The 22,918-nt window shown below is 49.3% G+C and overlaps 1 protein-coding gene across 2 annotated transcripts in view; it reads right to left on the bottom strand.

Annotated features, from left to right (window-relative positions):
* Osbpl10 (oxysterol binding protein like 10) overlaps positions 1–22,626 on the bottom strand; it is a 229,753-nt gene extending 207,127 nt beyond the window's left edge. For both annotated transcript variants that reach the window (XM_005348051.2, XM_005348052.3), the window contains exon 1: positions 21,842–22,626. In XM_005348051.2, the coding sequence (XP_005348108.1) occupies positions 21,842–22,128 (287 nt within the window). In that variant the 5' untranslated portion in view covers positions 22,129–22,626. The remainder of the gene's footprint in view (positions 1–21,841) is intronic.
* Between the last annotated feature and the right edge of the window lie 292 nt (positions 22,627–22,918).

The raw sequence follows: 22,918 nt of genomic DNA, 5'->3' as shown, positions 1-22,918 counted from the left end.
TCAGGTCACAGGTCACCCAGGCAGCAGTCACAGCAGCAGGAACCTAGAGAACTGGTCACTTTATAGCCACAGTCAGCAGCAGGGAGTGATGAATTCAATGCATGCACGCTGCACTCAACCTGCTTTCTCCACTCAGGATCCCCTGCCTAGGGAATGGTGCCACCCACAATGGGCAGGGTCTTCAGGACAGTCTCCCAAAGACACACCACCCACTGTTGGAAGAAGGTCATTGGTTAAAAAAATAAAGAAACTGCCTGGCCCTCATAGGTTAGAACATAGGTGGGAGGAGTAAACAGAACAGAATGCTGGGAGGAAGAGGAAGTGAGGTAAGACGCCTCAGACAGACACCATGCTCCCCTCTCCCGGGCAGACACGATGAAGCTCCAACCCAGGATGGAGGTAGGCTAGAATCTTCCCGGTAAGTGCACCTTGGGTTGCTACACACATTATTAGAAATGAGCTAGTCCAGGTGCGAGAGTTAGCCGAGAAGAGGCTAGATATAGTGGGCCAAGCAGTGTTTAAAAGAATACAGAGCCGGGTGGGGGTGGCGCACGCCTTTAATCCCAGCACTTGGGAGGCAGAGGCAGGCGGATCTCTGTGTGTTCGAGACCAGCCTGGTCTACGAGAGCTAGTTCCAGGACAGGCTCCAAAACCACAGAGAAACCCTGTCTCGAAAAACAAAAAAAAAAAAAACAAAAAACAAAAAGAATACAGTTTGTGTGTTGTTATTTCAGGGTATAAGCTAGCCAGACGGCCAGAGCCAGGCTGTGGGAAGAGGCCCGCAGCTCCCTCAACAACCCACCAACTTGATCAAGACAAGTCTTCAATAAAATATTCTTCCCAGCTCTCTCTCTCACACGCATGCACACACACACATGCACAGATCTGTTCCTATGTGTATCTCATCCCTGCAGCCCTGATGCCAGGGCAACAGTTCAGAACAAGGCTGGCACTGGCTTGCCATTCAGAGCTTCAGCTGCCCCTGCCAGTTTCAGTTTTCAGTAATCCCGGGTAAAACTGAACAAACCAGAACCAAGCATTCAGCTCTCATGCACAATAAAAGGAGTATTTGCATCAATCGGGATTAAATCCAGGCTCTAGAAATGAGATATAACAGGAGAATTCACTTAAATACTTTATCATTATGCCAAATTCCTTACTCAGAGCCTTAGACCTAAACAAGAAAGCAAGAATAAAGGTGAAAAGCAAATTTTCACAAACAGGTCCCTCCTCCTTAAAATGTCTATTTCAGGGCTGGTGGGATGGCTCTGTGAGCAAATGATGTGGGAGTGTCATATATCAATCTGTTGATTTCATTGGTTAAGCAATAAAGAAACTGCTTGGCCCTCATAGGTTAAAACATAGGTGGGAGGAGTAAACAGAACAGAATGCTGGGAGAAAGAAGCTGAGTCAGGGAGTCTCCATGATTCTCCCACTCCAGGCAGACGCAGGTTAAGATCATTCCTGGTAAGCCAGCTCTTGGGCTACATAGATTATTAGAAATGGGCTAGTCCAGGTGCGAGAGTTAGCCGAGAAAAGGCTAGATATAATGGGCCAAGCGGTGTTTAAAAGAATACAGTTTCCGTGTAATTATTTCGGGTAAAGCTAGCCGTGCGGGCGGCCAGGTGCTAGGGATGCAGCCCGGCCGCTCATATCACAACAAGCAAAGGGGCTTGCCACCAAGCCTAAGAACCCGAGTTCAATCCCCGGGACCCACAGAGGAGAGGAGAGAACCAATTGTTCCAAGTTGTCTTCTGACCTCTGCACATGCCACACACACACACATTAAGTAAACAAACTGTAAAACACCCATTTCTCAGTAAGAATAAAGATTTGACACCCACACCCTCACCAGCTCAGAAACCAAAGACTACCTCTGAACCTCCTGTCCCTAAACACTCTCACTAAAAACCCATCACCAATGTCTTCAAGGGCATCAGCAGCAAGCCCCACCCCAGAGACGCCTGCCAATGGCAAACAAAGTATGGCCATTTGTATAATGTGTCTGATATGCATGTGTGCAGATGTGTGTGTCACAGCATGAATACAGAGGTCAGAGAACAGCCTTGGATGTTGGTCCTCACCATCCACCCTGTTTGAGACAGGTGTCTCTTTGGTTGTCGGCTACTGCACTGGCAGGCTGGCTGGCCTGCAGACCTGCCTCTCGTCATCTCACCTGGGAGCACCGGGATTACCGATGCGTGGGACGATGCCCGACTTTATGGGGATTTGAACACTTCCTCCCACTCGCTCAGCAAGCTCTTTACCCATTGAGCCATCTCGCCCTGCCCCACCAAGGACTTGTCCTAAAGCACCCCCAGGCAGAAGGAAATATTTGCCAAGCCAGAACTGCTTCCAGTAATTTGATGCTTTGAGAGCAGGATGTGCCTCCATTCAACCTGACTTCCCCACGACTTCACTCAAGTCCTGTTTACTGTCTGCTCTTCAGTCTCTGAAGGCATCCAGTCAGAAATGCTTCCTGGTAACAATTCGATAGAATCACCTTCCACAGCCTCTGAGACGGACGCTGTCCTGAGCCCCAGTGCCTCTCTCAGTGTTCATCCATTTAAATCTATATTCTGGGCTGGGGTGGAGCACACACATGTGGTCCCAGTAGTCAGGAGGCTGAGGCAGGAGGATGGCTGAAACTGTGGGGCCGATCAGAGCTACATGATGAGCTCAAGGTTAGCCTGTGACACAAAGCACAAAATCTGGTCTCAGAGAGGAGTGGCCAAGACAGGAGACATCACTACAGGCCTCAGAAACACAATAAAGGATGACTCTACACACCAAGATTCAACGTGTGAGAAATGGGCCAGTTCATCACAAGCATGACGTCAGGCTAGGGACACAGTTCAGTGTCCCTAAGGTAAGGTCATCACTGTCTGAATCCTCCAGACCCATGCAAACATGCCCGTGTGTACTGTAAACCCAGTGCTGGGAGCAAGCTGGCAGAAAAAAATTAAAAAAAAAAAAGTACTCTGAGGTTTTTCTTTTCCCTCAGCGCTGTGGGAATGCAGATAGCCCATAGTTATTTTTTTCTCTCTCTTTCTTTCTGTCTTTCTTTTTTAAGGGAAATCTCACTATGTAACCCTGGGTGTCTTAGAACTCACTATGTATGCCAGTCTGACCTTTGAACTCCCAGCATCCTACCTGCCTCTGCCTCCCAAATACTAAGATTAAAGGCATCTATCACTCAGTCAGCCTTTATTTTCTTTCTTTTTTGAGGTTTATTTATTTTTATTTTATGCATATGGGTGTTTTGTCTGTGCATATGTGTACTGTGTGTGTGCAGTGCTCTTGGAGGCCAGAAGAGGGCGTCAGAACTCCCCCCAACTTGAGTTACAGGTAGTGAGCTGTCATGCATGTGCTGGGAACTGAGTCCTGGTCCTATGGAAGAGTAGCAAGTGCTCTTAACCACTGAGCCCTCTCTCTGGCCTCTATTTTCTTTCTTTAACACTCACGTGCCCCAGGCACTAGCCTTCAAACCTTACAAACTTGACTTACTTAACTGGTAGGGGGTTACATTAGCCCCATCTCACAAATGAGGCAACTTGGTGATGTAAAGTTCACTGAGGGCCCTGCATCCTCCCATCTCAGCCTGAAAAGGCAGGATGCTGTACTCCCTTCACCCAAATGAGCTCGTATGGAAAGGCCAGGCCAGCCAGTCACAGAAGGGCAAGGAGAACCCCATCACTGGGCAAACCTGGGTGTCTTCTCCTTGACTTTTCCTTAATCTGTTCTTTGCATTCTCTTACTACAAGTCTTCGAGGCCAGGATGAAAACTAAGGACCAAGTGTCTCAGGGTCGAGGCTATGACCTTGCCGCGTCAGGGCTGTAAAAAGAGACACCTGTTCCTTTCGGAGCAGCAACCTGTGATCAGTCAAGAGGAGGAATCTGAGTGCTGAGCTCTGCCTGGTTAATATGCAAACCACTGCCCAGGTCTGTGAGGCAGGGACAGAAGAACCCTGATTCTTAATAGAAAGAGAAAGCTAGGGAGACAGCTCGGTCTTGGGAAAGTGTTTGTCCCTCAAGCATGGGAAGTCAAGTTTGATCCCCAGAATCCTCGTGTTCTAGTTGCATTTGTGTGGCTGTGATAAAATACCCTGGCAAAAGGCCACTCGGGGAAGAAAGGGCTGATTTTAGCTCCCGTTCAGATTGCATTCCATTGCTGTGTAGAATCACAGGTTGGGACTGCTGGGCACATTTAATCCACAAGCAAGAGCAGGGAGAGAACGGATGCATGCATGCTCACTTGCTGGTGCTCAGCTCATTCTCTCCGGCTTACACAGTTCAGGACCCCAAGCCGAGGGACGGGTGCTGCCCATAGTGGGCGGGTTCCTCCCACATCAGCTAATTTAACTAAAACAATCCCCCACAAACTTACTCAGCCCACAGGCCAACCCACTGTTGACAGACCCTCGTTAAGAATCTCCTCTCAGGTGAGTCTAGGTTTTGTCAAGATGACAATCAAAGCTTGCCATCACACGCATAAAAAAAGCCAGGTATGGTGATACACACTTGTCATTGCAGTGCTGAGGAGATGGGAACAGGAGGATCCCGGGGCTCCCTAGCCAGCTGGCCCACTCTGAATGGTGAGCTCCAGCCCAGTCATGGGATACTGTCTTCAAACATAAGGTAAGGGACACTTGAAGGATGCTATTCAAAGTTAACCTTTATCCTCCACCTGTACACACAATGAGCGAATTCCTCGTAAGTGGTAAAACACGCCTGTGAACCTTGACCTCCCAGAAGCCATCAAACTGAGGTCTAACTTGGAGCACCTGCCAGCTTAACATAGAAGCAAGTTCTTAAACTGACCTCAAGGCCCAAGGCCTTCATTCTACGGTCCCATCAGAGGAGGGAGGGTCCACAGGAGGGTCCACCTTGGAAAGTGGCCCATCCTCACCAGAACATTCCGAAGCCAGATTCCATTGCCCTTCTTTATTCCACAAGCCATTCTAAGACAAACCTCTAAATTCTAAAAGACTTCTAAAAGAAATCCCCAAATCTGTACATCGTGCGTTTGAGATGGTAAAATGGCTCGATGTGTAAAGGTACCTACCACCAAGTCTGACGATGTGAGTTCAATCCCGGGGACCCAGACAATGGAAGGAGAGAGCCAACTCCCACAAGCTGTCCTCTTTATCACCACGTGTGTGCCCCTACACTCTCTCACACACACGATAAACACAAAGTGAGGGAGGAAGGGGCAGAGAGAATGAAGTTTGGCGTGCTTATAGAGGGCAGGCCCTTCTCACCGTCCTGTCAGAACTGGGGAAGAGCAAGCAACACGCTGACCATTTTATCCCATTTGCCAGGGGAAACCGCTTGCTGGTTATGTAATATCAAACAACTAACAGGGGAGGGATAAACACACAAATCTCCCTGGGGCTTAATGGCCCTTTCCTAAGCTGCAAATGAGCTCGCTTCACCTAGTTTAATGCACAATTGCTTGTAGACAATAACAAACTGGGCTGTCCTTGTCCTCTGTATCTGGTCGGCGACCACACTGGGCACCTTCCAAGCCAAGCTGAATTGGCTGCAGGATGGCTACTTCCTTGGCCACTGAGGAAGATTCCAGGTGCCCAACCCTTATTACGTGAAGACAGTAGTGGAGAGATCACAAAAATAATGCACAGATTGTGGGTGTGTGTGTTTGCTTATCAGTTTGTATCAGTGGTTTGTATAATACATGGCCCAAGGTAATTCTTCCTCCAATGCAACCCAGAGATGCCTTTCTGGCAAGCACCACCATGCCCAGCCCACCCTTTATTTTTTAATAGATCAAATGTAATAGAATCGATGTAATTTCAAGTTTACATAGATGCTACCAGACTACAAAGACCTATGTGTTTATCTGTTTGGAAGGATGAGATAGTCTTGGGTAGCCCAGGCTAGCCTCGGACTTGCTACATAACCAAGGATGACTTTGAACTCTTATTCCTTCTGCCCCTACCTCCCAAGTGCTTTGCACAAGCATGCCACCGCCTAACTTATGAGATGCTGAGAAGGAAACATAGGGCTTGGCGCACCAAATGCAAACACACTACACACTACCTACTGAGCTACTTTACCCTCTATTTTTGACATCTTTGTTTTTCCTTTTTGTTTTATTGGGGGTTGCTTAAACTCATAGCTTTACCATGCCAAGTAAGTGTGCTATCAATAAGGCACAGCCGCCTAAGAGCTATTTACTCCTAACAAACCATTGACGCTTCATAGTTGAATTATAATTTTATATACATATGAGATGTGTGGATTTGTGAGTGTCATGTGTGTGTGTACGTGTGTGGTAGATGCCTGTGTATGCACATGCATTCACCCATGTGTGCATGTGTAGAGACCAGAAATTGATGCCAAATGTCTATTACAATTATTATTATTATTATTCACCTTATTTTTGAGACAGGGTCTCTCAGAGCTCCTGGAGCTGGCAAAGTCAGGAAGACCATCTAGCCAGCAAGTCCCAGGATACAGATGTCCCTGACACTGTGGCACAGGGACCACATGGCTGACTCTGTTTTGTTTTAGTTTAATTTGTTTTTAATTTTCTGTGTGTATGAATGTTTTGCCTTCATGTATGACTGTGTACCACGTATGTGCCTGGTGCCCTCAGAGGTCAGAATAGGACATCAGAGCCCTGGAACTGGAGTTATGGACAGTTGTGAGCTGCCATTTGGGTGCTGGGAATTGAACCCAGGTCCTTTGGAAGAACAATAAGTGTTCTTAAGTGCTAAGACATCTTCTCTGACCCCCATGCCCAATTTTTTGAGGTGAATGCTGGGGATCAAACTCGGGTTACTTTACCCACCGAAACATCTTTCCTAGCCTTCCATCCACCCCCTTTTATTCCTTAACTCCTTTGGAATCTGCTGTGGACATAATACCCCTTTGCCCTTTGATACTTCAATGGACATGTACCAAAACCAAGCAATCAACATCAACACAAGGCTATCCAAGCCATGAATCTTACATAAATGTCATTGGTCAACTTAATGTCACTTCCATGGAAATCAAGCATCAGGCCTGAAGTTATTTTTGTTGTTACATAGAAGAATTTAAAGTCTGAAACCAGGAAACAGCTACACTTGAAAATCCAGCACCTAGGAGAAGCAGGCATGAGCCTCAAGAGTTCAAGGCCATCGTGAGACACTTGTCAAAAAATAAAACAAAAATACTACAAATATCAATCATGCTACAGACAAGAAATGAAGAGGCAGGAAGCTCTCGGGCGACAGAAATTCAGGCAACCCTGTGACATGAAGAGATGCTATCTCGCTTGACCCAACTTAGCTTGGGTCTGTTTTTACCTAGAAAAAAAGTGGAAAAAAGTTCAAACTCATCTTCAGCTACACAGAGAATTTGAAGACAGCCTGGGCTACATGGTACCCTGTCTCCAAAAGAATAGGAAAAGACAAAAACAGACGTCAGACTTAAACCGGATCTCACAGACCCCTCTACTTCTCTTGCTCAGCCAAAAGGGTTTCCAGAACCTTGCCTTTCTGCCCCGCCCATAAAAAAAGGTCTGTCCTGTTCTTGAACAAGAGAGAAAAATGAATTTAACAGATACCTAGACCTTAGCACAATTGACACCACGTTGGAGGCACAATGTGACCTTAAAACCCATCATGTAGCCCCAACACCTGCCAAACACGGGAACAAAGGCCTATTGCATCAAAGACAGCTCATAGCTCCAGGAGCCAGTAAAGTCTCCAAATGGACTAGCCTTGCTTCGGGGCTTCTGTTGTTTCACTTCTCACTAACTGCTCTTGCTAACCAAAGTGTATCAATCGGGATGTGGCTTTTGGACATAAAAGACAAAAACCAGTGAAGCTCAGGCCTGCAGGATTTGGGTAAGTTCCCCGTGTTGTGCCAGCCGACAATATAGACTTTTTATTCAGTCTTAAGAAAGTCATGCACAGGGCATGATGCTGCCTGCCTTTAATCCCAGCACTCAGGAGGTAGAGGCAACTGGATCTCTGTGAGTTCGAGGCCAGCCTGGTCTACAGAGCAAGTTCCAGAACAGCCAGGCCTACCCAGAGAAACCCTATCTCAAAAATAAAACACACAAAAAGGGTGTGGGATGTTTTCTCTCGTAGCGTTACCTAGAAACAAAAATCCCTAAAGTTTTGGGTTTTAACAGCATGCTCAGGTTCAGCTCACTCCAAGGGCAACCCTGCAGAGTGACACCAGAACTGTCTAAATCACAGGTCACCTCTGAGGTAACTGTTACCACAGTGCCCTTCGGACCCAAGGAATCAGCTGCCAACTCCTCCAGAGGAGGAGGAAGGCCTGCATTAGTCAGGGTGATGAAGTTACCACCAAGAGACAGCTGGACAAAAGACTAAGAAAACAAAGTTAGCCATAATCGTCACTTGGCAGAGTCTAGAATCACGTGGGATGTGAACTGTGGTAAGCAGCAGGCTCCTGGGGATTATCTAGATTATGTTAATTGATGTGGGAAGGGACAATTGAACTCTGCACACCTGGGGCAGGGGATCCTGAGTACTCAAGGAGGGAGCACCCTGGCTGTTTCCTCACCTGGGGCAGGGGATCCTGAGTACTCAAGGAGGGAGCACCCTGGCTGTTTCCTCTGACAGTGGGCACTCGTGACCAGCGCTGCCAGCTATCTAAGCAACTGCTCCCCCACATGCTGAAGACTGGACTGAGAGCCCCTTCAAGGTGTCAGAGCACCACATCAATGGAATAAAGAGCCACCACAGCCCGATAGTGTTCTCTCCACAGCGTGGCTTTGTGCTTTTCAGCCCCTTTGGTTTTGTTTAGACAAGTCTCCTGGTAAGCGGAGGCTGGCCTTGAACCCTTGACCCTCCTAACTCTACCTACCAAGTGTTGGGATTACAGATGTAGACTACCGGGCCTGGTGTATTCAGTGTTGAGAACAGAACCCAGGTCCCCATGCTTGCTAGGCAAACACTCAACTAAGTCAAATCCTAGCTGGTTTCTGATTTGTTTTGTTTTGCTTTGTTTTGGGCAGGATTTCACTATGCATCCTTGACTGACCTGAAACTCACCATGAAGATCTGGGTGACCTCAAACTCAAAACGGCAAAGATATGCCAGCTTCTGCCTCCCTCCCCAGTGCTGGGATTAAAGGTGTGTGCCACCACACCCAGCTGGATGATTTTGAATTTCTGATCCCCCTGCCTCAACCTTGAGCGTGCTAGAATTACAAGTGTGTACCCATCACAGACAGTTTGTTCAGTGCAAGAGATCAAAGCCAGGGTGTGAAACATGCTAGGCCAACCAGGCCCCATCCCAGCCCCAATGCCCATTTTCAAGAACAATTTGTACACACAGGAATCCCCAACACGAAGTTCATTCTACAAATACGTGACCTTATATCAGCCAAAATCTATACCAAGCTTAATAAATCAGAGGCCGTGGGGCAAGTCAAGATCCAGCAAAGGGCTTGGCCAAGCATTTGCCTTGCATGCACAAAGCCCTAGGTTCAATCCCCTGTACAATAAAGCGAGAAAGGGAAAACAAAAAACCTCTATATAAGCCAAATATAGTCGCACACTCCTGTAATCCCTACAACAAATAGAGGTAGGAAGATTGCCAAAAATTCAAGAATTTAGAATAATTTGGGTTACCTACAAAGAGTTCCAGGCAAACCTGGTGTCCCAGTTTGCTTGCTGTTGCTATAATAAAACCCCGAATAAAAGCAACTTGGGGAGGAAAGAGTTTATTTGGCATAGGGGTTGCAGTCCATCATCAGGAATGCCAGGGCAGGAACTCAAGACAGGAACCTGGAGGCAGGAACTGAAGCAGAGGCCATGGAAGAGAGCTGCTTACTGGCTTGTTCCACATGGCTTGCTCATCCTGCTTTCTTATACAGCCCAGATCACCTGTCCAGAAGTGGCTCCGCCCACTGTGTGCTGGGGCCTCCCACATCAATCAGCAATCAAGAAAATATCTCTCCGAAATAATCGCAAGCCAATCTAATGGAGGCAGTTCCACAGTGGAGAGTTCCTCTTCCTGGAATGTCAAAGTTTGTGTCAGAGTGACAAAACTATGACCTGGTCTACAAAGTGAGACTTTGTCTTGGAACAAAACAAAACAAACAAACAAACAAACAAACAAAAAGACAGGCGGCAGAGAGACTTTAAGTGAAGAACACTGACTGTTCTTGCAGAACCTGGGTTCCATTCCCAGCACCTATGTGGTGGCTCACAACCATCCTTCCAGATCACACACCTTCTCCTGACCTCTGTAGGCACCAGACATGCACATGGTACACATACATACATACATACATACATACATACATATGCACATACATACATGTGCACATACATACAAGCAAAACACTCATACACATAAAAAGTAAAAATATTTCTTTAAAAAAGTTCACCTATCAGTTCTTGCAGGCCAAACATCCCCCCCTTCAACCTAAAAAGAACCAAAAGAACCAGGCAGGCACAGAAGGACACAGAGGACCAGCTCAGCATGAGCAAGAGCTGGCAAGGTCATCTAAGGAGAAAGCTGCAAACCTAGGGCACCTACACTGTAGAGTTTCCAACCACCCACTCACAGAAAGGACCCTAAAATCAAAATACCACATTAAAACTCACAGCTTGCTGTTTCCTGAAGGCCACACCTGGAAAGAGACATAGACAAAGGCCGGAGGTAGAAGAGAAAAGAATGGAGTTTTCCTGAAAGGAATGAGCTACAGTTGGTCTCGCCTGAGGCAAAGCCTTGGGTCACATCTAAAAAAATGAGGGGATGTACCACCAAGAGTTTATCTAAGAGCAGAGGAAAGAAAACACATTCCAGGGAGCCAGGGAACCGGCTCAGAGGTTAAGAGCACTGGCTTCTCTTCCAGAGGACATGGATACACTTCACAGAACCCACATGGCAGCCCACAACTGTCTGTAACTCCAGTTCCTGGGTATCAGATGCTCTTTTCTGGCCTCTCAAGCACTGTACACACACACACACACACACAAACACACACACACACAAGCGCACGCATACACACACGCACATGCGCACGCAGGCAAACATTCATATGCCTATAATAAAAATTAACAAATGTTTGAAAACGAAAGAAAAGAAGACACACTTTGGAATCAGACAATTCCAGACTTCACATCACCGACTGGACAGCGTGTACCACTTCCTCAGGTTCTTTATCTGTAACACGGGATTCTATCTACATCTTTGGGGTTGGGGAGTTGGAGCTGACTATGAATAGGGACATACAAAAGACTCTCACTCCCTCCTCCTCATGGGAAATTCTAAAGTTAATCTGTGAAGAGGCTCTCACGCACAAAGTCCTTGGAGGCCAAGTCTCTTCTGGCCTTCATCCAGGTTACCTCGGGGTTCAGCATGGCTGCTAGGAGTCCTGCCATCGTATCTGCTTGCTAGTTCTACCCCTTATGACTTCATTCTAATAGGGAAGGAAAAAGTAGGAGGGTACAGCAAAGGATCCAGGAAATTAGCATGTAAATACCCTGCTGATACCCAGAATACAAGGGTCAGAGCCAAAAGGTAGGCTCAGAGGATAAAAAGGCATTTGCCACCAAGCCTCAAGACCTGAGTTTGATTCCTGAGATCTACAGGGTGGAAGGAGAGAACCGACATCCATGCGTTGTCTGACCTCCTCAGGAGCACGATGGCTTGTGTGCCCACATGCATGCACACAAAGTAAATAAAGACATACGTAATAATGTTTCAATGTGTTCTGTGGCTATAGAAGAGGGAGACAGATTTGCATTGTGCGCACCTCCATTTCTTTGAAGGACAAAATTGAACAGTGTGTTTATAAATTGTTCCAAGGCCCGTGTCTACCTTGTACCGATACAGGCCTTTCGCACCTATGGTCTGGAGACTTAAGAGTGCCCCAGGAAACAACAGCCTTTCACACCTGTCTAGGTCTCCTCTGTGGACTCGGTCCACACATACCCTGCATTCTGGGCTTACTAAAATCTGTCTCCATTGGTTCCTCCAAGCCAGTGTCCTCAACAAGCTCCCTTCCAGGGGCACCTTCCTCCCAGGCCTGTCTTCAGCAAGCGCTCCTCTGACTCTCTAAGGTCCTAACCTGTCTTCTGCCCCTCCAGCTCCTAGGCCAGGCAACTGCCCTCCCAAGCTGTGCCTGGAGCATGCGCCAGGAGCACGCAGCCGCAGTTCCCATCCCTGACTCCCTTACTCCTGGCTTTTCCATGGTGCCTGCTGAGGTTTGAACACGAAGCGCCCATCTCAGCTACCTCTCCCATTGCTGTGACGCATTGCCCTGGCAAAAGCGACAGAAAGGAAAAGGGGGACGGGATCAGCTCACAGTTCCAGGTTACACCCTCACAGCAGGGGAGTCAGGCCATGGAGCGAAGGCGGCTGGTCACACAGCTCCCAAAGGAGAGAGGCCCAGGGCACTGGACGCTGACACATGGCTCACCCTCTGCTTATTATTCACTCCAGGTCCTTGCCGATGAAATGGTGCTGCCCACAGTGTGGGTGGTCTTCCCGCCTCAGTTAACCCATCACTGCCACGCCCACCTACTCACCTAACCTAGACAATTCCCCGCTGAGAGCCCTCCCAGCTGAGTCCAGAGTCTGCCAAACTGCCAACGTCAACCATCACAGCCCCCAGACTTGTGTGTTTGCACACTTCTCCCCAGCGGGTGGCACTGTTTGGGAAGGTTGTGGAACCTTTAGGAAGAAGAGCCTCACTGGAGGAAGTATGTCACTGGGAGGTGGGACTTGAGGTCCGATAGCCCAGCTCACTTCCTGTTCACTCTCAGCTTCCTGATCACAGGTGCATCCTCCCAATCCTGCCACCATTCCCATCATAACAGGGTAGACTGCATCCCTTGAACCGCAAGCCCAAAGAAACCAACCCTTCCGTGCTGAAGTCACTGAAGTCAGGTGGGAACAGCAGGGAAAATAACTAATTCAGACCCCAATGTCCCCATAACACATACTGTCCCCATGGTACTGATCCAGACGGAAGCCAGGTGAGCACACCTGTACTCAGGGGAGGCTAAGGCAGGAGGATCACAGCAAAACTGAGACCATCCTAATATACACAGTGAATTCCAGGCCTGAACTACAGGGTGAGATATCATCTCAAAAAATGGGGGGAAAAAAGAATTACTTTTACTAATAACTGCCAGGAATCCCAGCACTTGGGAGGTGAAGGGGAAAAAAATTCAAGGTCACACTCAGCTACTTAGCAAGTTTAAGGCCATCCTGGACAGGAAGAGAGAAAGGGGAGGAAGGGAGAGAGAAGACAGAGAGAGAGAAGAGACAGCAAGGTGGCTGAGCAGGCAAAGGACTTGAAAGCCTGGTTCTCTGAGGGCAAGCCCTTGAACCTGCATAAAATTGGAAGAAGAAAACCCAGCCCATAAAGTTATCCTCTGACATCTGCACATGCACTATGTGTTGGCACAAGCATACCAACACATAGTAATAAGACAAATTTTCAAGAACTAAAGAAGAGAGACAAAATCACTGTACCTCCTGGCACTTGGCACAAACACAAAAGGTGCTCAACCTTTTGTAAACATCCTGTCAAATCAGACTACCTGCAAAGAGGAGGCACTCTGAAGGATATGTCACCCGCTCACACTGCATCGTCAAGGTTTCCTTGATTCTGCCCAGATTGTCTCCAGGTGAATTTCAACACCTTGACAGACTAATGACAACAGAGACAAGTTGTAAGTCATCTATGTCCCATCATCCACTCTGCCTCCCCAAGCGCAGGCTGGCAGGGTCCCCAGTCCTACCCACATTTTCCAAAAGATTCCCTATAGCCTTGAAGCTCAGAACACCCCATAGTGAAAAGTCAAGACTAACATAGGTTATTGTGGTAGTTTGAATGTTACTGGCCACCATAAGTTCATAGGGAGGGGCATATTAGAAGGTGTGGCTTATTGGAGGAAGCATGTCACTGTGGGGGCGGGCTTTGAGGTCTCCTATGCTCAAGCTTTGCTCAGTGTGACATTCAGACCACTTCCTGTTGCCAACAGATCAAGATTAGATCTCTCAGCTCCTTCTCCAGCACCATGTCCTCTTGCACTCTGCCGTTCCCCGCCACGATGATAATGGACTAACCCTCTGAAACTGTGAGCCACCCCAATTAAGTGTTTTCCTGTATAAGAGTTGCCATGGTCACGGTGTCTCTTCACAGCAGGAAAACCCTAAGACAGTTGCCTTTCAACTTTGTGTGTATAAAGTGAATGCATGTGTGTGAGTGTGTATAGGTGTTCTCGCCAGTGCAAGAGCCGAAAGTCAAGATCCAGTGTGTTTGTCCGTCATTCTCCATATTTTAATACATTATTATTGTTATCATTACTATGGGGATGCCCATGTGTGCAGGTCAGAGGACAGCTTTCAGGAGTCAGTTCCCTCCTCCCACCTTTCTGTGGACTCGACAATATCACCACCCTCGTCCAACAAGGGCCTTCATCAAAGTAAACCATCTCCTCGCTGGCCCCTCCACCTCTATGTTTTAAGCCAGGGTCTCAGTCCACCTGAAGGTCTTACCATCCCAGCTGGATTGGATCCTCTTACCTGGAGTGGGTGGCAGGTACACACCACCATGCTGAGCTTTACATGGGAGGTAGGGATTAGAACTCAGGTCATTTGCACATGTGCTCTACTCAGTGAGCCATCTCCCCAGCCCCTCCTTTCTCCCTTCCTTTCCCTTTACATTTTAAGAGTGGGTCTCATGTAGTCTAGGCTGGTCTCAAACTAACTGAAGACAACCTTAAATTCTGATCCTCCTGCCTCCACCTCCAAAGGACCAGGATTACAGATGAACACCACCAGATGCCACCATGCTCCCACATGCACAGTGCTGAGGGTAAACTCAGAGAATCCAAGGCAAATGCCCTGCCAAATGAGTTATATCCCAAGCCCACACCCTTTTATATTTTCATCAATATATTTATAGAAAAGGACCAAACCACACAACATAAATAGTCTCCTTAAAACTGCAAGGCCAAACGAGAAAGTTACTCATGGCCCAAAGGACTTATCTGACCTTCAAATAATGGAGTTACAACAGAAAGCCACATATAATGTTTCCTAATTTTATCACTGTTATTGATATCATGGTAGAAGACACAAATAAAGCACTTTCTTTTGGAGCTGTGACCATATTCAACCCAGTCTGGGTTGTCAAAAATCGAATTTTGGACTGTTCTCTCTTTGATTCTGTCTTGGCTCATCCCCAAATCACATCAGCAGGAGCCAGAAAGGACTGCAGACAGCCTCGGAGCTTCCAGCACACTCTCTTCCACCCTTCGCTCAGGGCACAGAGGGCTAAGTCACTGTCCCTTCCCGGAGACTGCAGGCAGCTGTCCACAAACAGACTGAGAGGAACCAGCACCCACAGTGCACCTCACATCACCAAAGTCCCCTTTGTCCTCACAACTGGGGCTGAGGAGAGAGCTCAGCATAGAAAGGATTTAACACGCAACCATGAGGATCTGAGTTTGGATCTCCAGAAACCACCAAAAGCCTGCTGACGCCCACATATCTAAAGTCCCAGCACTCTTACAAGATGATGGGAGGCAAGACAGAAATCTGGAAATTTTCCAGCCGGCTAGCCTGGGGTACACAGCAGCAAATAAGAGATCTGATCTCAAACTAATGGAAAGCGTAGGTCCACACGGGGGGTTGGGGGTTGTCCTCTGACAGCGCACACGCACAGACACAAGGCACACAAACATAGTTTTTTTTAAAAGCCAGTTTAGAAGCTGTAGCCCTGAGAGAGGCTGAATAGTGTCTCTACCCCCAAGATGCCCACATCCTAATCCTGGCATCTCTCTGTTGTTCTTCTATGGTGGGGATGCTGGCACATGGCAGGTATCACTAGGAATCTTGAGATGGGAAGACTGCCCTCGATTATCTGGGTGGGTGCTCAGTGTGGTCACACAAGTTCTGGGGAGGCCGTGGCAGGTCTGGAGCACCAGAGAAGAAAGCGACAGAAAGATTGCCAAACACTGGCTGGGTACAGTGAAAAGCCAAGGAATGCAGCAGCCACCTGAAACCGAGAGAAACAAGATGGGGGAGTTCCCTTTAAGGGGCGGTGCTTGCCTGGATGCATGAAGCTCTGAGTTCAGTTCCCAGTGCCAAATAAATCAAGCTTTGATGGTGAGTGCCTAGAATCCCAGCACTTGAAAGTTTGAGGCAGTAGGACCAGCAGTTGAAGGTCAACCTTACTACACAACCAGTTTGAGGTCAGCCTGAGATGCTTGTGATCCTGTTTCCCCACCTACCCCCCTCACAACAGCCAAAGAGGGCCTGAGGGGGTGGGATTGGGGAAGCTAGTAAGATGGCTCAGTGGATAGGGCATTTGTCACCAAGCCTGATAACTTTAAATAATGAAAGAACCAAGCCCTGCAAGTTGTCCTTTTGATCTTCACAGAAAGCCATGCATTCATGCACAGAGAGAGAGAGAGAGAGAGAGAGAGAGAGAGAGAGAGAGAAATATAAATAGATAAATGCAATTTTATTTATTTACTGTTTGTTTGTTTGTTTGTAGAGGTTTCTCTGTGTAGCTTTAGAGTCTGTCCTGGAACTCCCTCTGCAGACCAGGCTGGCCTCAAACTCACAGAATTCCGCCTGCCTCTGCCTCCTGAGTGCTGGGATTAAAGGCATGTGCCACCACTGCCTAGCCATTTTAAATGTTTTAAAAGAAGAAATACATGTTTATGCATTAGAATATTCATAGCAACACCACCCAAATGGGTCAAAAACTGGGATGTTCTCTCTAATCAACCTATAACACAAATTATATATCCATTTGGTATAGCTATACATATTGTATGTCCATACAACCAAACACAGATCAGCAGAGAAGACCAACAGACAGATGGCAACCTATCCAAAACTACACATGCGCCTCACACACTTAATGGTAATATTCCCAACTGGGTGGCCGGGTTGGGTTCTTGGGTTCTGTGCAGACAGAGACCACAAATGAGTGAAAATCAGTTTCCTCCGTGTCTGCTATGATTCTGAGACCTCAACAAGCCCAAGAGAGCCTGAGGGCTGGACAGACAGACACTCAGTGCTGGACTCTGACAAGTAGAGCCGTGACCCCACGCTCTAGAACTCCGGATGCTCGGGTCACAGCCTGCAGCTCTTCACCCTCCGCAGCCCTGCACTCACCAGGCAGCGATCCATGGCTCATTAGCCCCAGCTAATGCTGGTAGCTCCGAGCAATGGCCAGTATGGATGGCTTTCAAGCCTTGGGGGTCAGGATCCCCAGCTCTTACGGCCAGGCAGGTCCCTGGTACTCTTTCCAGTGGCCAAGGCCTACAGTCTGCTTCCTCTACGTCCACAGTCCTTAGTCACCCTGTCCCTCCGCTTCCACTCATCTCTTCTCCTAATCGCCTCATGAAGAGCGCAATGGCTGCTTCAGCCCTACCAAGGCCCTCTCTGCTACATCTCCTCTTCGTGTCCCCCACTTTGCTCATCCTATACACAAAGACCACAAGTGGGTAGGGACAGGCACTCCACACTCCGGTGGCAGCATGGGTGGGTGGGGCCCTGGTCGGTGGAAAAACATGAGGAGAGCCACGGGGGGGGGGGGGGGGGGAGCGGGTGGATTTGTGTGAAGCGCTGTAGTGTGCTTCAGTTATAGCGCAGCTTCCAGTTGCACCAATCACAGGCCTCAAAATGCACCAATCACAAACTTCCTGCTGGAGCACAACAGAGGAAGTGCTCTCTCTCCACAGATCTGGACGAAATCAGCCGCGAGGCAGCCAGAGCCAAGGAAAGCTCACTGAAGACTGTCTTGAAGGAAGGTCTGAAGCTGGCGAGATTGCTCACCTGGGAAAGAGCCTTGCCCCAAGCCTGACAACCTAAGGTGGATGCAGAGGACCCACATGGGGGAAGGAAGAAACTGACTTCCACAAATGTCTCCTGGTCTTCACATACATGCCATGGAACACGTGTGCCCACACACACACAAGAAAGAAACAAAGGAAGGAGAAAGGGGGGAGGGAGGAAAGTTACATTTTTAGCTTTTTTTTTTTTTTTAATTGAAGTCTTCCAGGTGACCAGAGCTCACTCGCACCGTGGCTCCTGAAGCAGCAGCTGGGCTGGAGCGATCCCTAAGGCTCTTGGAATGTTTTCAGACCGATGGTAAAGTGGCTCCTAGGTGCCTCAAGGGCAGGCCAGTCAGTGCCCCAAGAACATTCAGCTGACAGTTCTCCACTCAAGGCTCCCAGGCACAGGGGAGGGCCTAGCACCTGCCACTTGAGGGATCAAATGGCCAGCTCTGGACAGTTTCACTCATTCCCAGAAAATATACATTTAACAGAGAAGCAAACGAGACTCATTCACAAGGAAAACCAGGAAGACCATGGTAGCAGTCATTTTGGTGTAAGCTTCCTCAAACGCATGCCCTTATAACAAATGCTAAAAGTGGGGGTTGGGGATGCAGCCCGGGTGGTAGAGTGTTTGCCTGGCATACGTGAAGCCCTGGGTTCCATCACCAACACCACCTCCAGCCAAAACTAAGGGTGGCCCTGAATGTCTGTAATCCCAGCACTTGGGAGGCAGAGGCAAGGAGGGTCAGAAGTTCAAGATTATCATCAGATACATACTGAATTTGAGGACAGCCTGGACTACATGAAACTTTGTCCCAAAAACAAAACAATAACAACAAAAGCAAACAAACAAAAAAGCGGGAGAAGACAGATCCAGTCCAGGCAAGGAGTAGTTAAAACAAAGCAGGTGCTCAACAGAGAAGCAAGACTGTCAGCCTGGAATACTCTGACTGAATTTGAGGCCAACCTGGGCTACATGGGCTATCTCAAAAATAATAAACAACCAAAAAGAGACAGTCTCTTGGAGACTCCATGCTCATCCCTGCTCTCGTTTTCTTCCCAAGTGCCTCTTTCTTTTCACGCCCATGCCTAAAGCCTGTATCTAAATATCTTTTCAACAGGGTGATGGTGGACTATCCCTTTAATCCCAGCACTTGGGAGGCAGAGGCAGGTGGATCTCTGTGAGTTTCAGGCCAGCCTGGTCTACAGAGCTAGTTCCAGGACAGCCAGGGCTACACGGAGAAACCCTGTCTAGGAAACCACAATCTTTGGAACGGGCACAATGGCTCAGAGGGTAAAGGCACCTGTGTCAAGCCTGACAACTTTTATTCTATCTCTGAGACCCACATGGTGGGAGGAGGTAACCTGCAAGTGGTCTTCTAACATGTGCACTACTCTACACGCATGAGCACATATGCACACATGTTGACCTCTAACCTCCGTGTGTGCACTACACACACACATGAGCACACACATGTTGACCTCTAAACTCTGTGTGTGCACTACACACACACATGAGCACACACACACATGAGCACACACATGTTGACCTCTAACCTCCACGTGTGCACTACACACACAAGCACGGGTACACACACAAATAAATAAGTAACTTTGAAAATGTCTTTTAGTAGCCGGGCGGTGGTGGCGCACGCCTTTAATCCCAGCACTCGGGAGGCAGAGACCAGCCTGGTCTACAGAGCTAGTTCCAGGACAAGCTCCAAAGCCACAGAGAAACCCTGTCTCGAAAAAAAAAAAAAAAAGAAAATGTCTTTTAGTAAACCCTAATTCTGCTTTCAAAAAGAAAGAGAGAAAGAAAAGAAAGGGGGCTCTAATGTAGGTGGGCGCCTGCCTCTCCTGGGTCCGTGTCCTGGCCACTTCATGAAAAGACCGCCATGGCTTATCTCCTGAGTGCTGTGCCGCTACAGCAGGGCCTGGCACATAACAGACACTCAATAAATGGCTGCGATGAGAGGAAACAACTGAACGAGGTCTCCGTGGCTTTCAGAGCCTGTCCTGGCCCCCTTCTCTCTTCCTCTTCATGGATACAGTTCTCCCTTTACAAGACCCCCAGGGAAAGGAGCCGCATGTTCTCACAGGGTCAGTAGAAATCACCTCCTGACCATTAAATGGACCTCGGACCATGGTGCAGAGAGATCCCCACATAGGAGAGAAGCCAGGACACAGCATCGCCCATTAGAGAAAATGCTTTGGAGAGGCGAGGAAGAGCATTCATTGGCGGATGACTGAAAGGCAATAGGTCTAGACCTCCCTTGAGCATGCTTGGTAGTGTGCACGTTTTCCTAGGTTAAGTTTGTGATTGCTAGTATTTACTTTGTGTTTTCTCAAACTCTGACTCCAGTAGAAACACCACGGTGGGTTTAAAAATGGCAAAAGGACACAATTCCAAATCCCTCCTAAATCCACTACAAAGAGCGAAATCCTTTAATACATGTTACAGGTAAAATACTATGGCCAGGCAAAGAAAATGCCTGTTATCTAGGGCAGATGCTCAACTGACCCCATAAGCTCTTGAAGAAGCAGCATTAGAAGTGATTGCCCAGCGTGCTTTCAAACTGTGACACCTTGAACTGCCATTCAGAGACACAACTTTCAAAAACTGAAATCTCGTTTACCCGTCTCCTATCTCCCTCTCCCCCCCTCCTACGCACACTACCTCTCTGTTTTCAGCTTTTAAGGGGGGGAGGTAAAAGAAGCCGCCAAAGCTATTTTGAGGGGTAAAAAAAAAAAAGATTCAAAAGTTAAAAGCAACTCCACTAACATAGTAACAAATCTCCAAGGAAACCCTGGGAGACATGCAGACTTCTTTATCTAGAACTGTTCGTTTTCCATTACATCCAAGGTTCTCTTCCTACAAGCAGAGTTACGTGTGTGACAGTCCCTGTTTCGTCTGGAAGCCATCAGAAGAACATTTCCAAACAGCCTGTGGGAAGAGCTAGCTAGCCACCAGCAGAGATAAGTCAAACTCCAGTGCGGGGGTTCAAACTTCACAGGCACGAACCATTAAGGGTCCCAAATCTATGAAGACCTAGGGACTACTGAAGGCTGGTCCAAGGATCTCCCCAATAGTGTCTTTGCATGGGCGGTTCATCTTTGGCTTGTTTCTCCGAACACACACACACACACACACACACACACACACACACACACACACACCGGGGAGGGGACCTTAGTCTGATCCTTAAGTCCTTCCATACAATGGGGGGGGGTTGTCAGTCTAATCCTTAAAGTCCTTCCATACACACGGTCATCACCCCAAGTATGCTGCGAATCCCATTCTCTGACATCCTTAGACTTGCCAACTTCTTTCTTGAGGCAAGGTCTCCCGACGTGGCTCTAACTAGCCTGAAATTCACTCTGTAGACCAGGCTAGCCTCAAACTCAAATCCACTGGCCTCAGTCTCTAAAGCGCTGGCACTACACGCGTCTGCCACCACGCCCAATTCAAGGCTTGCCAACTTTGAGAGAGAAGCCAGGAAACTTCACGTGCACCTGAACGGGAAATAAGGATAACAGACTGCACGTTCGAGCCACCCGCGAAGGAGTATGCACGGTGGGGGTGGGGGGAGGAGAGGGGAAGAGGGGTGCTCCAAAGATGACAAGTGACAGGCTCTTTGTTGGTGGCGGTGCTGTTGTCTGTATTTTAAACATCACACTTTAACATGAACTACGGGGTGGGGAGAACTGTGCTAGACCAATCGTGATAAATGCTTTTTGCACCGGTCACTTAGCATTGCCTCTCTGTCGGTCTCTCTCAGCCCTTCTTCTAGAGTGCGAGAAACCTCAGGCAGGTAGGACACCGGAACCACCCGGGACGATCCAGTGACCACTCCAGATTTCTCAAGCTTCCAGCACCGGAGGAAAACCAGGGCTCCTGCCTCCCTCCCGCGGCTGCGATGCCCGCCAGGGTGTAGAAAGGGCGAGGTGCCCAGGCAGTCCCCGGCCGCGGGTGGCGCCACCGTCCACACCCGGGAAGCTGGGACCTCGCGGGGGCGCGGGCGACGGGCTTGTTACCTGTTTTGCCAACCCTGGAGGAGGTTGGTGTATTTGCTGAGCACGCCCTCGAGCGCCGGCTCCCTCCTGCGGCCGCCTCCTCCGGACGGGCTAGCGGCCACCGAGCCGGGACTGCTGCGGCTGCCCCCGCCGCCCAGTCCCGCGGCCGTTGATCGGCCGGCCACCCCTCGGCCAGACAGGGAGCAGGAGGGCGAGGAGCCGGCCGAGGTGGCGCGGCTGCTGCTACGGCTGCTGCTGTTGCTGCCTCCGCCGCCGCCGCTGTCTGCGCTCTGGGTCGTTCTCTCCATGGTCGCTGCGCGCCCGGAGCGCGGGTGGCCGCCGCGGTGGCAGCCCCACCGCCGCCGCCTCAGCTGCAGACGCCGCTGCTGCAGCTCCGGGCTCCCGGGCCGCGCGTGGCTGCTCCGATTCCCCGGGAAATGCCTGACTCATACAGGAGGAAGAGGAGGAGGAGGAGGAGGGAAAGAGGGCTGGGAAGGAAGCCAGCCGAGCTGGATGCAGCTGCGGCCGCCCCTCCTCCCGCCTAGACCAGGGCCCGGCCCCGCCCTCCCGCCACTTCCCCGGCAAGTTCGGGGCTCCAGGTCCCTCCTCCACCAGCTCCTCGTCCTTCGCGATCGCTCAGGGCCTGGACTGGGGATGCTCCTGGGGCTGGCCGGGCAGACAGGGTGGGCACGCCCTAGATCGGCGCCCTGCACCCTAGCCTTCTTTCTATTGCCTCCACTCGGATCCCAAGGGGTGACGGAGAATCTCCGCAGGTCCTTCCCTCCAACCCCAACCCACCTCGGGACCTGGAGGGAGGGACAGCCCTACCCACCCGGTCCACCCGGATATGGACCCGCCCGGTCCCTGACACCGGCACGCTCCCTCTCCGTGTGTCGGCGCACAGGAGCCTGGGCCAAGCACGTACACAGTCACCTGAAAATTAGCCTCATTGGGGGAGCCTAGAAACAGGGCAGCGAGGCCCTCGGGGCTCTCCCGTGGGTTTGGAAGCAGAAAGGAAGGGGACAGCAGGTGACTGTCCCAGGTGAGCCGGCTGTCAGCTGCGGGCGTTTCCACGAGTCAGAGTTAGGGTGTAGTGAA

Source organism: Microtus ochrogaster, chromosome 5 (genome assembly GCF_000317375.1).
Source record: "Microtus ochrogaster isolate Prairie Vole_2 chromosome 5, MicOch1.0, whole genome shotgun sequence".
Taxonomy (NCBI): Eukaryota; Metazoa; Chordata; class Mammalia; order Rodentia; family Cricetidae; genus Microtus; species Microtus ochrogaster.
Note: the sequence above shows the minus strand (reverse complement) of the source record. Positions and strands in the feature narration are given on the sequence as shown.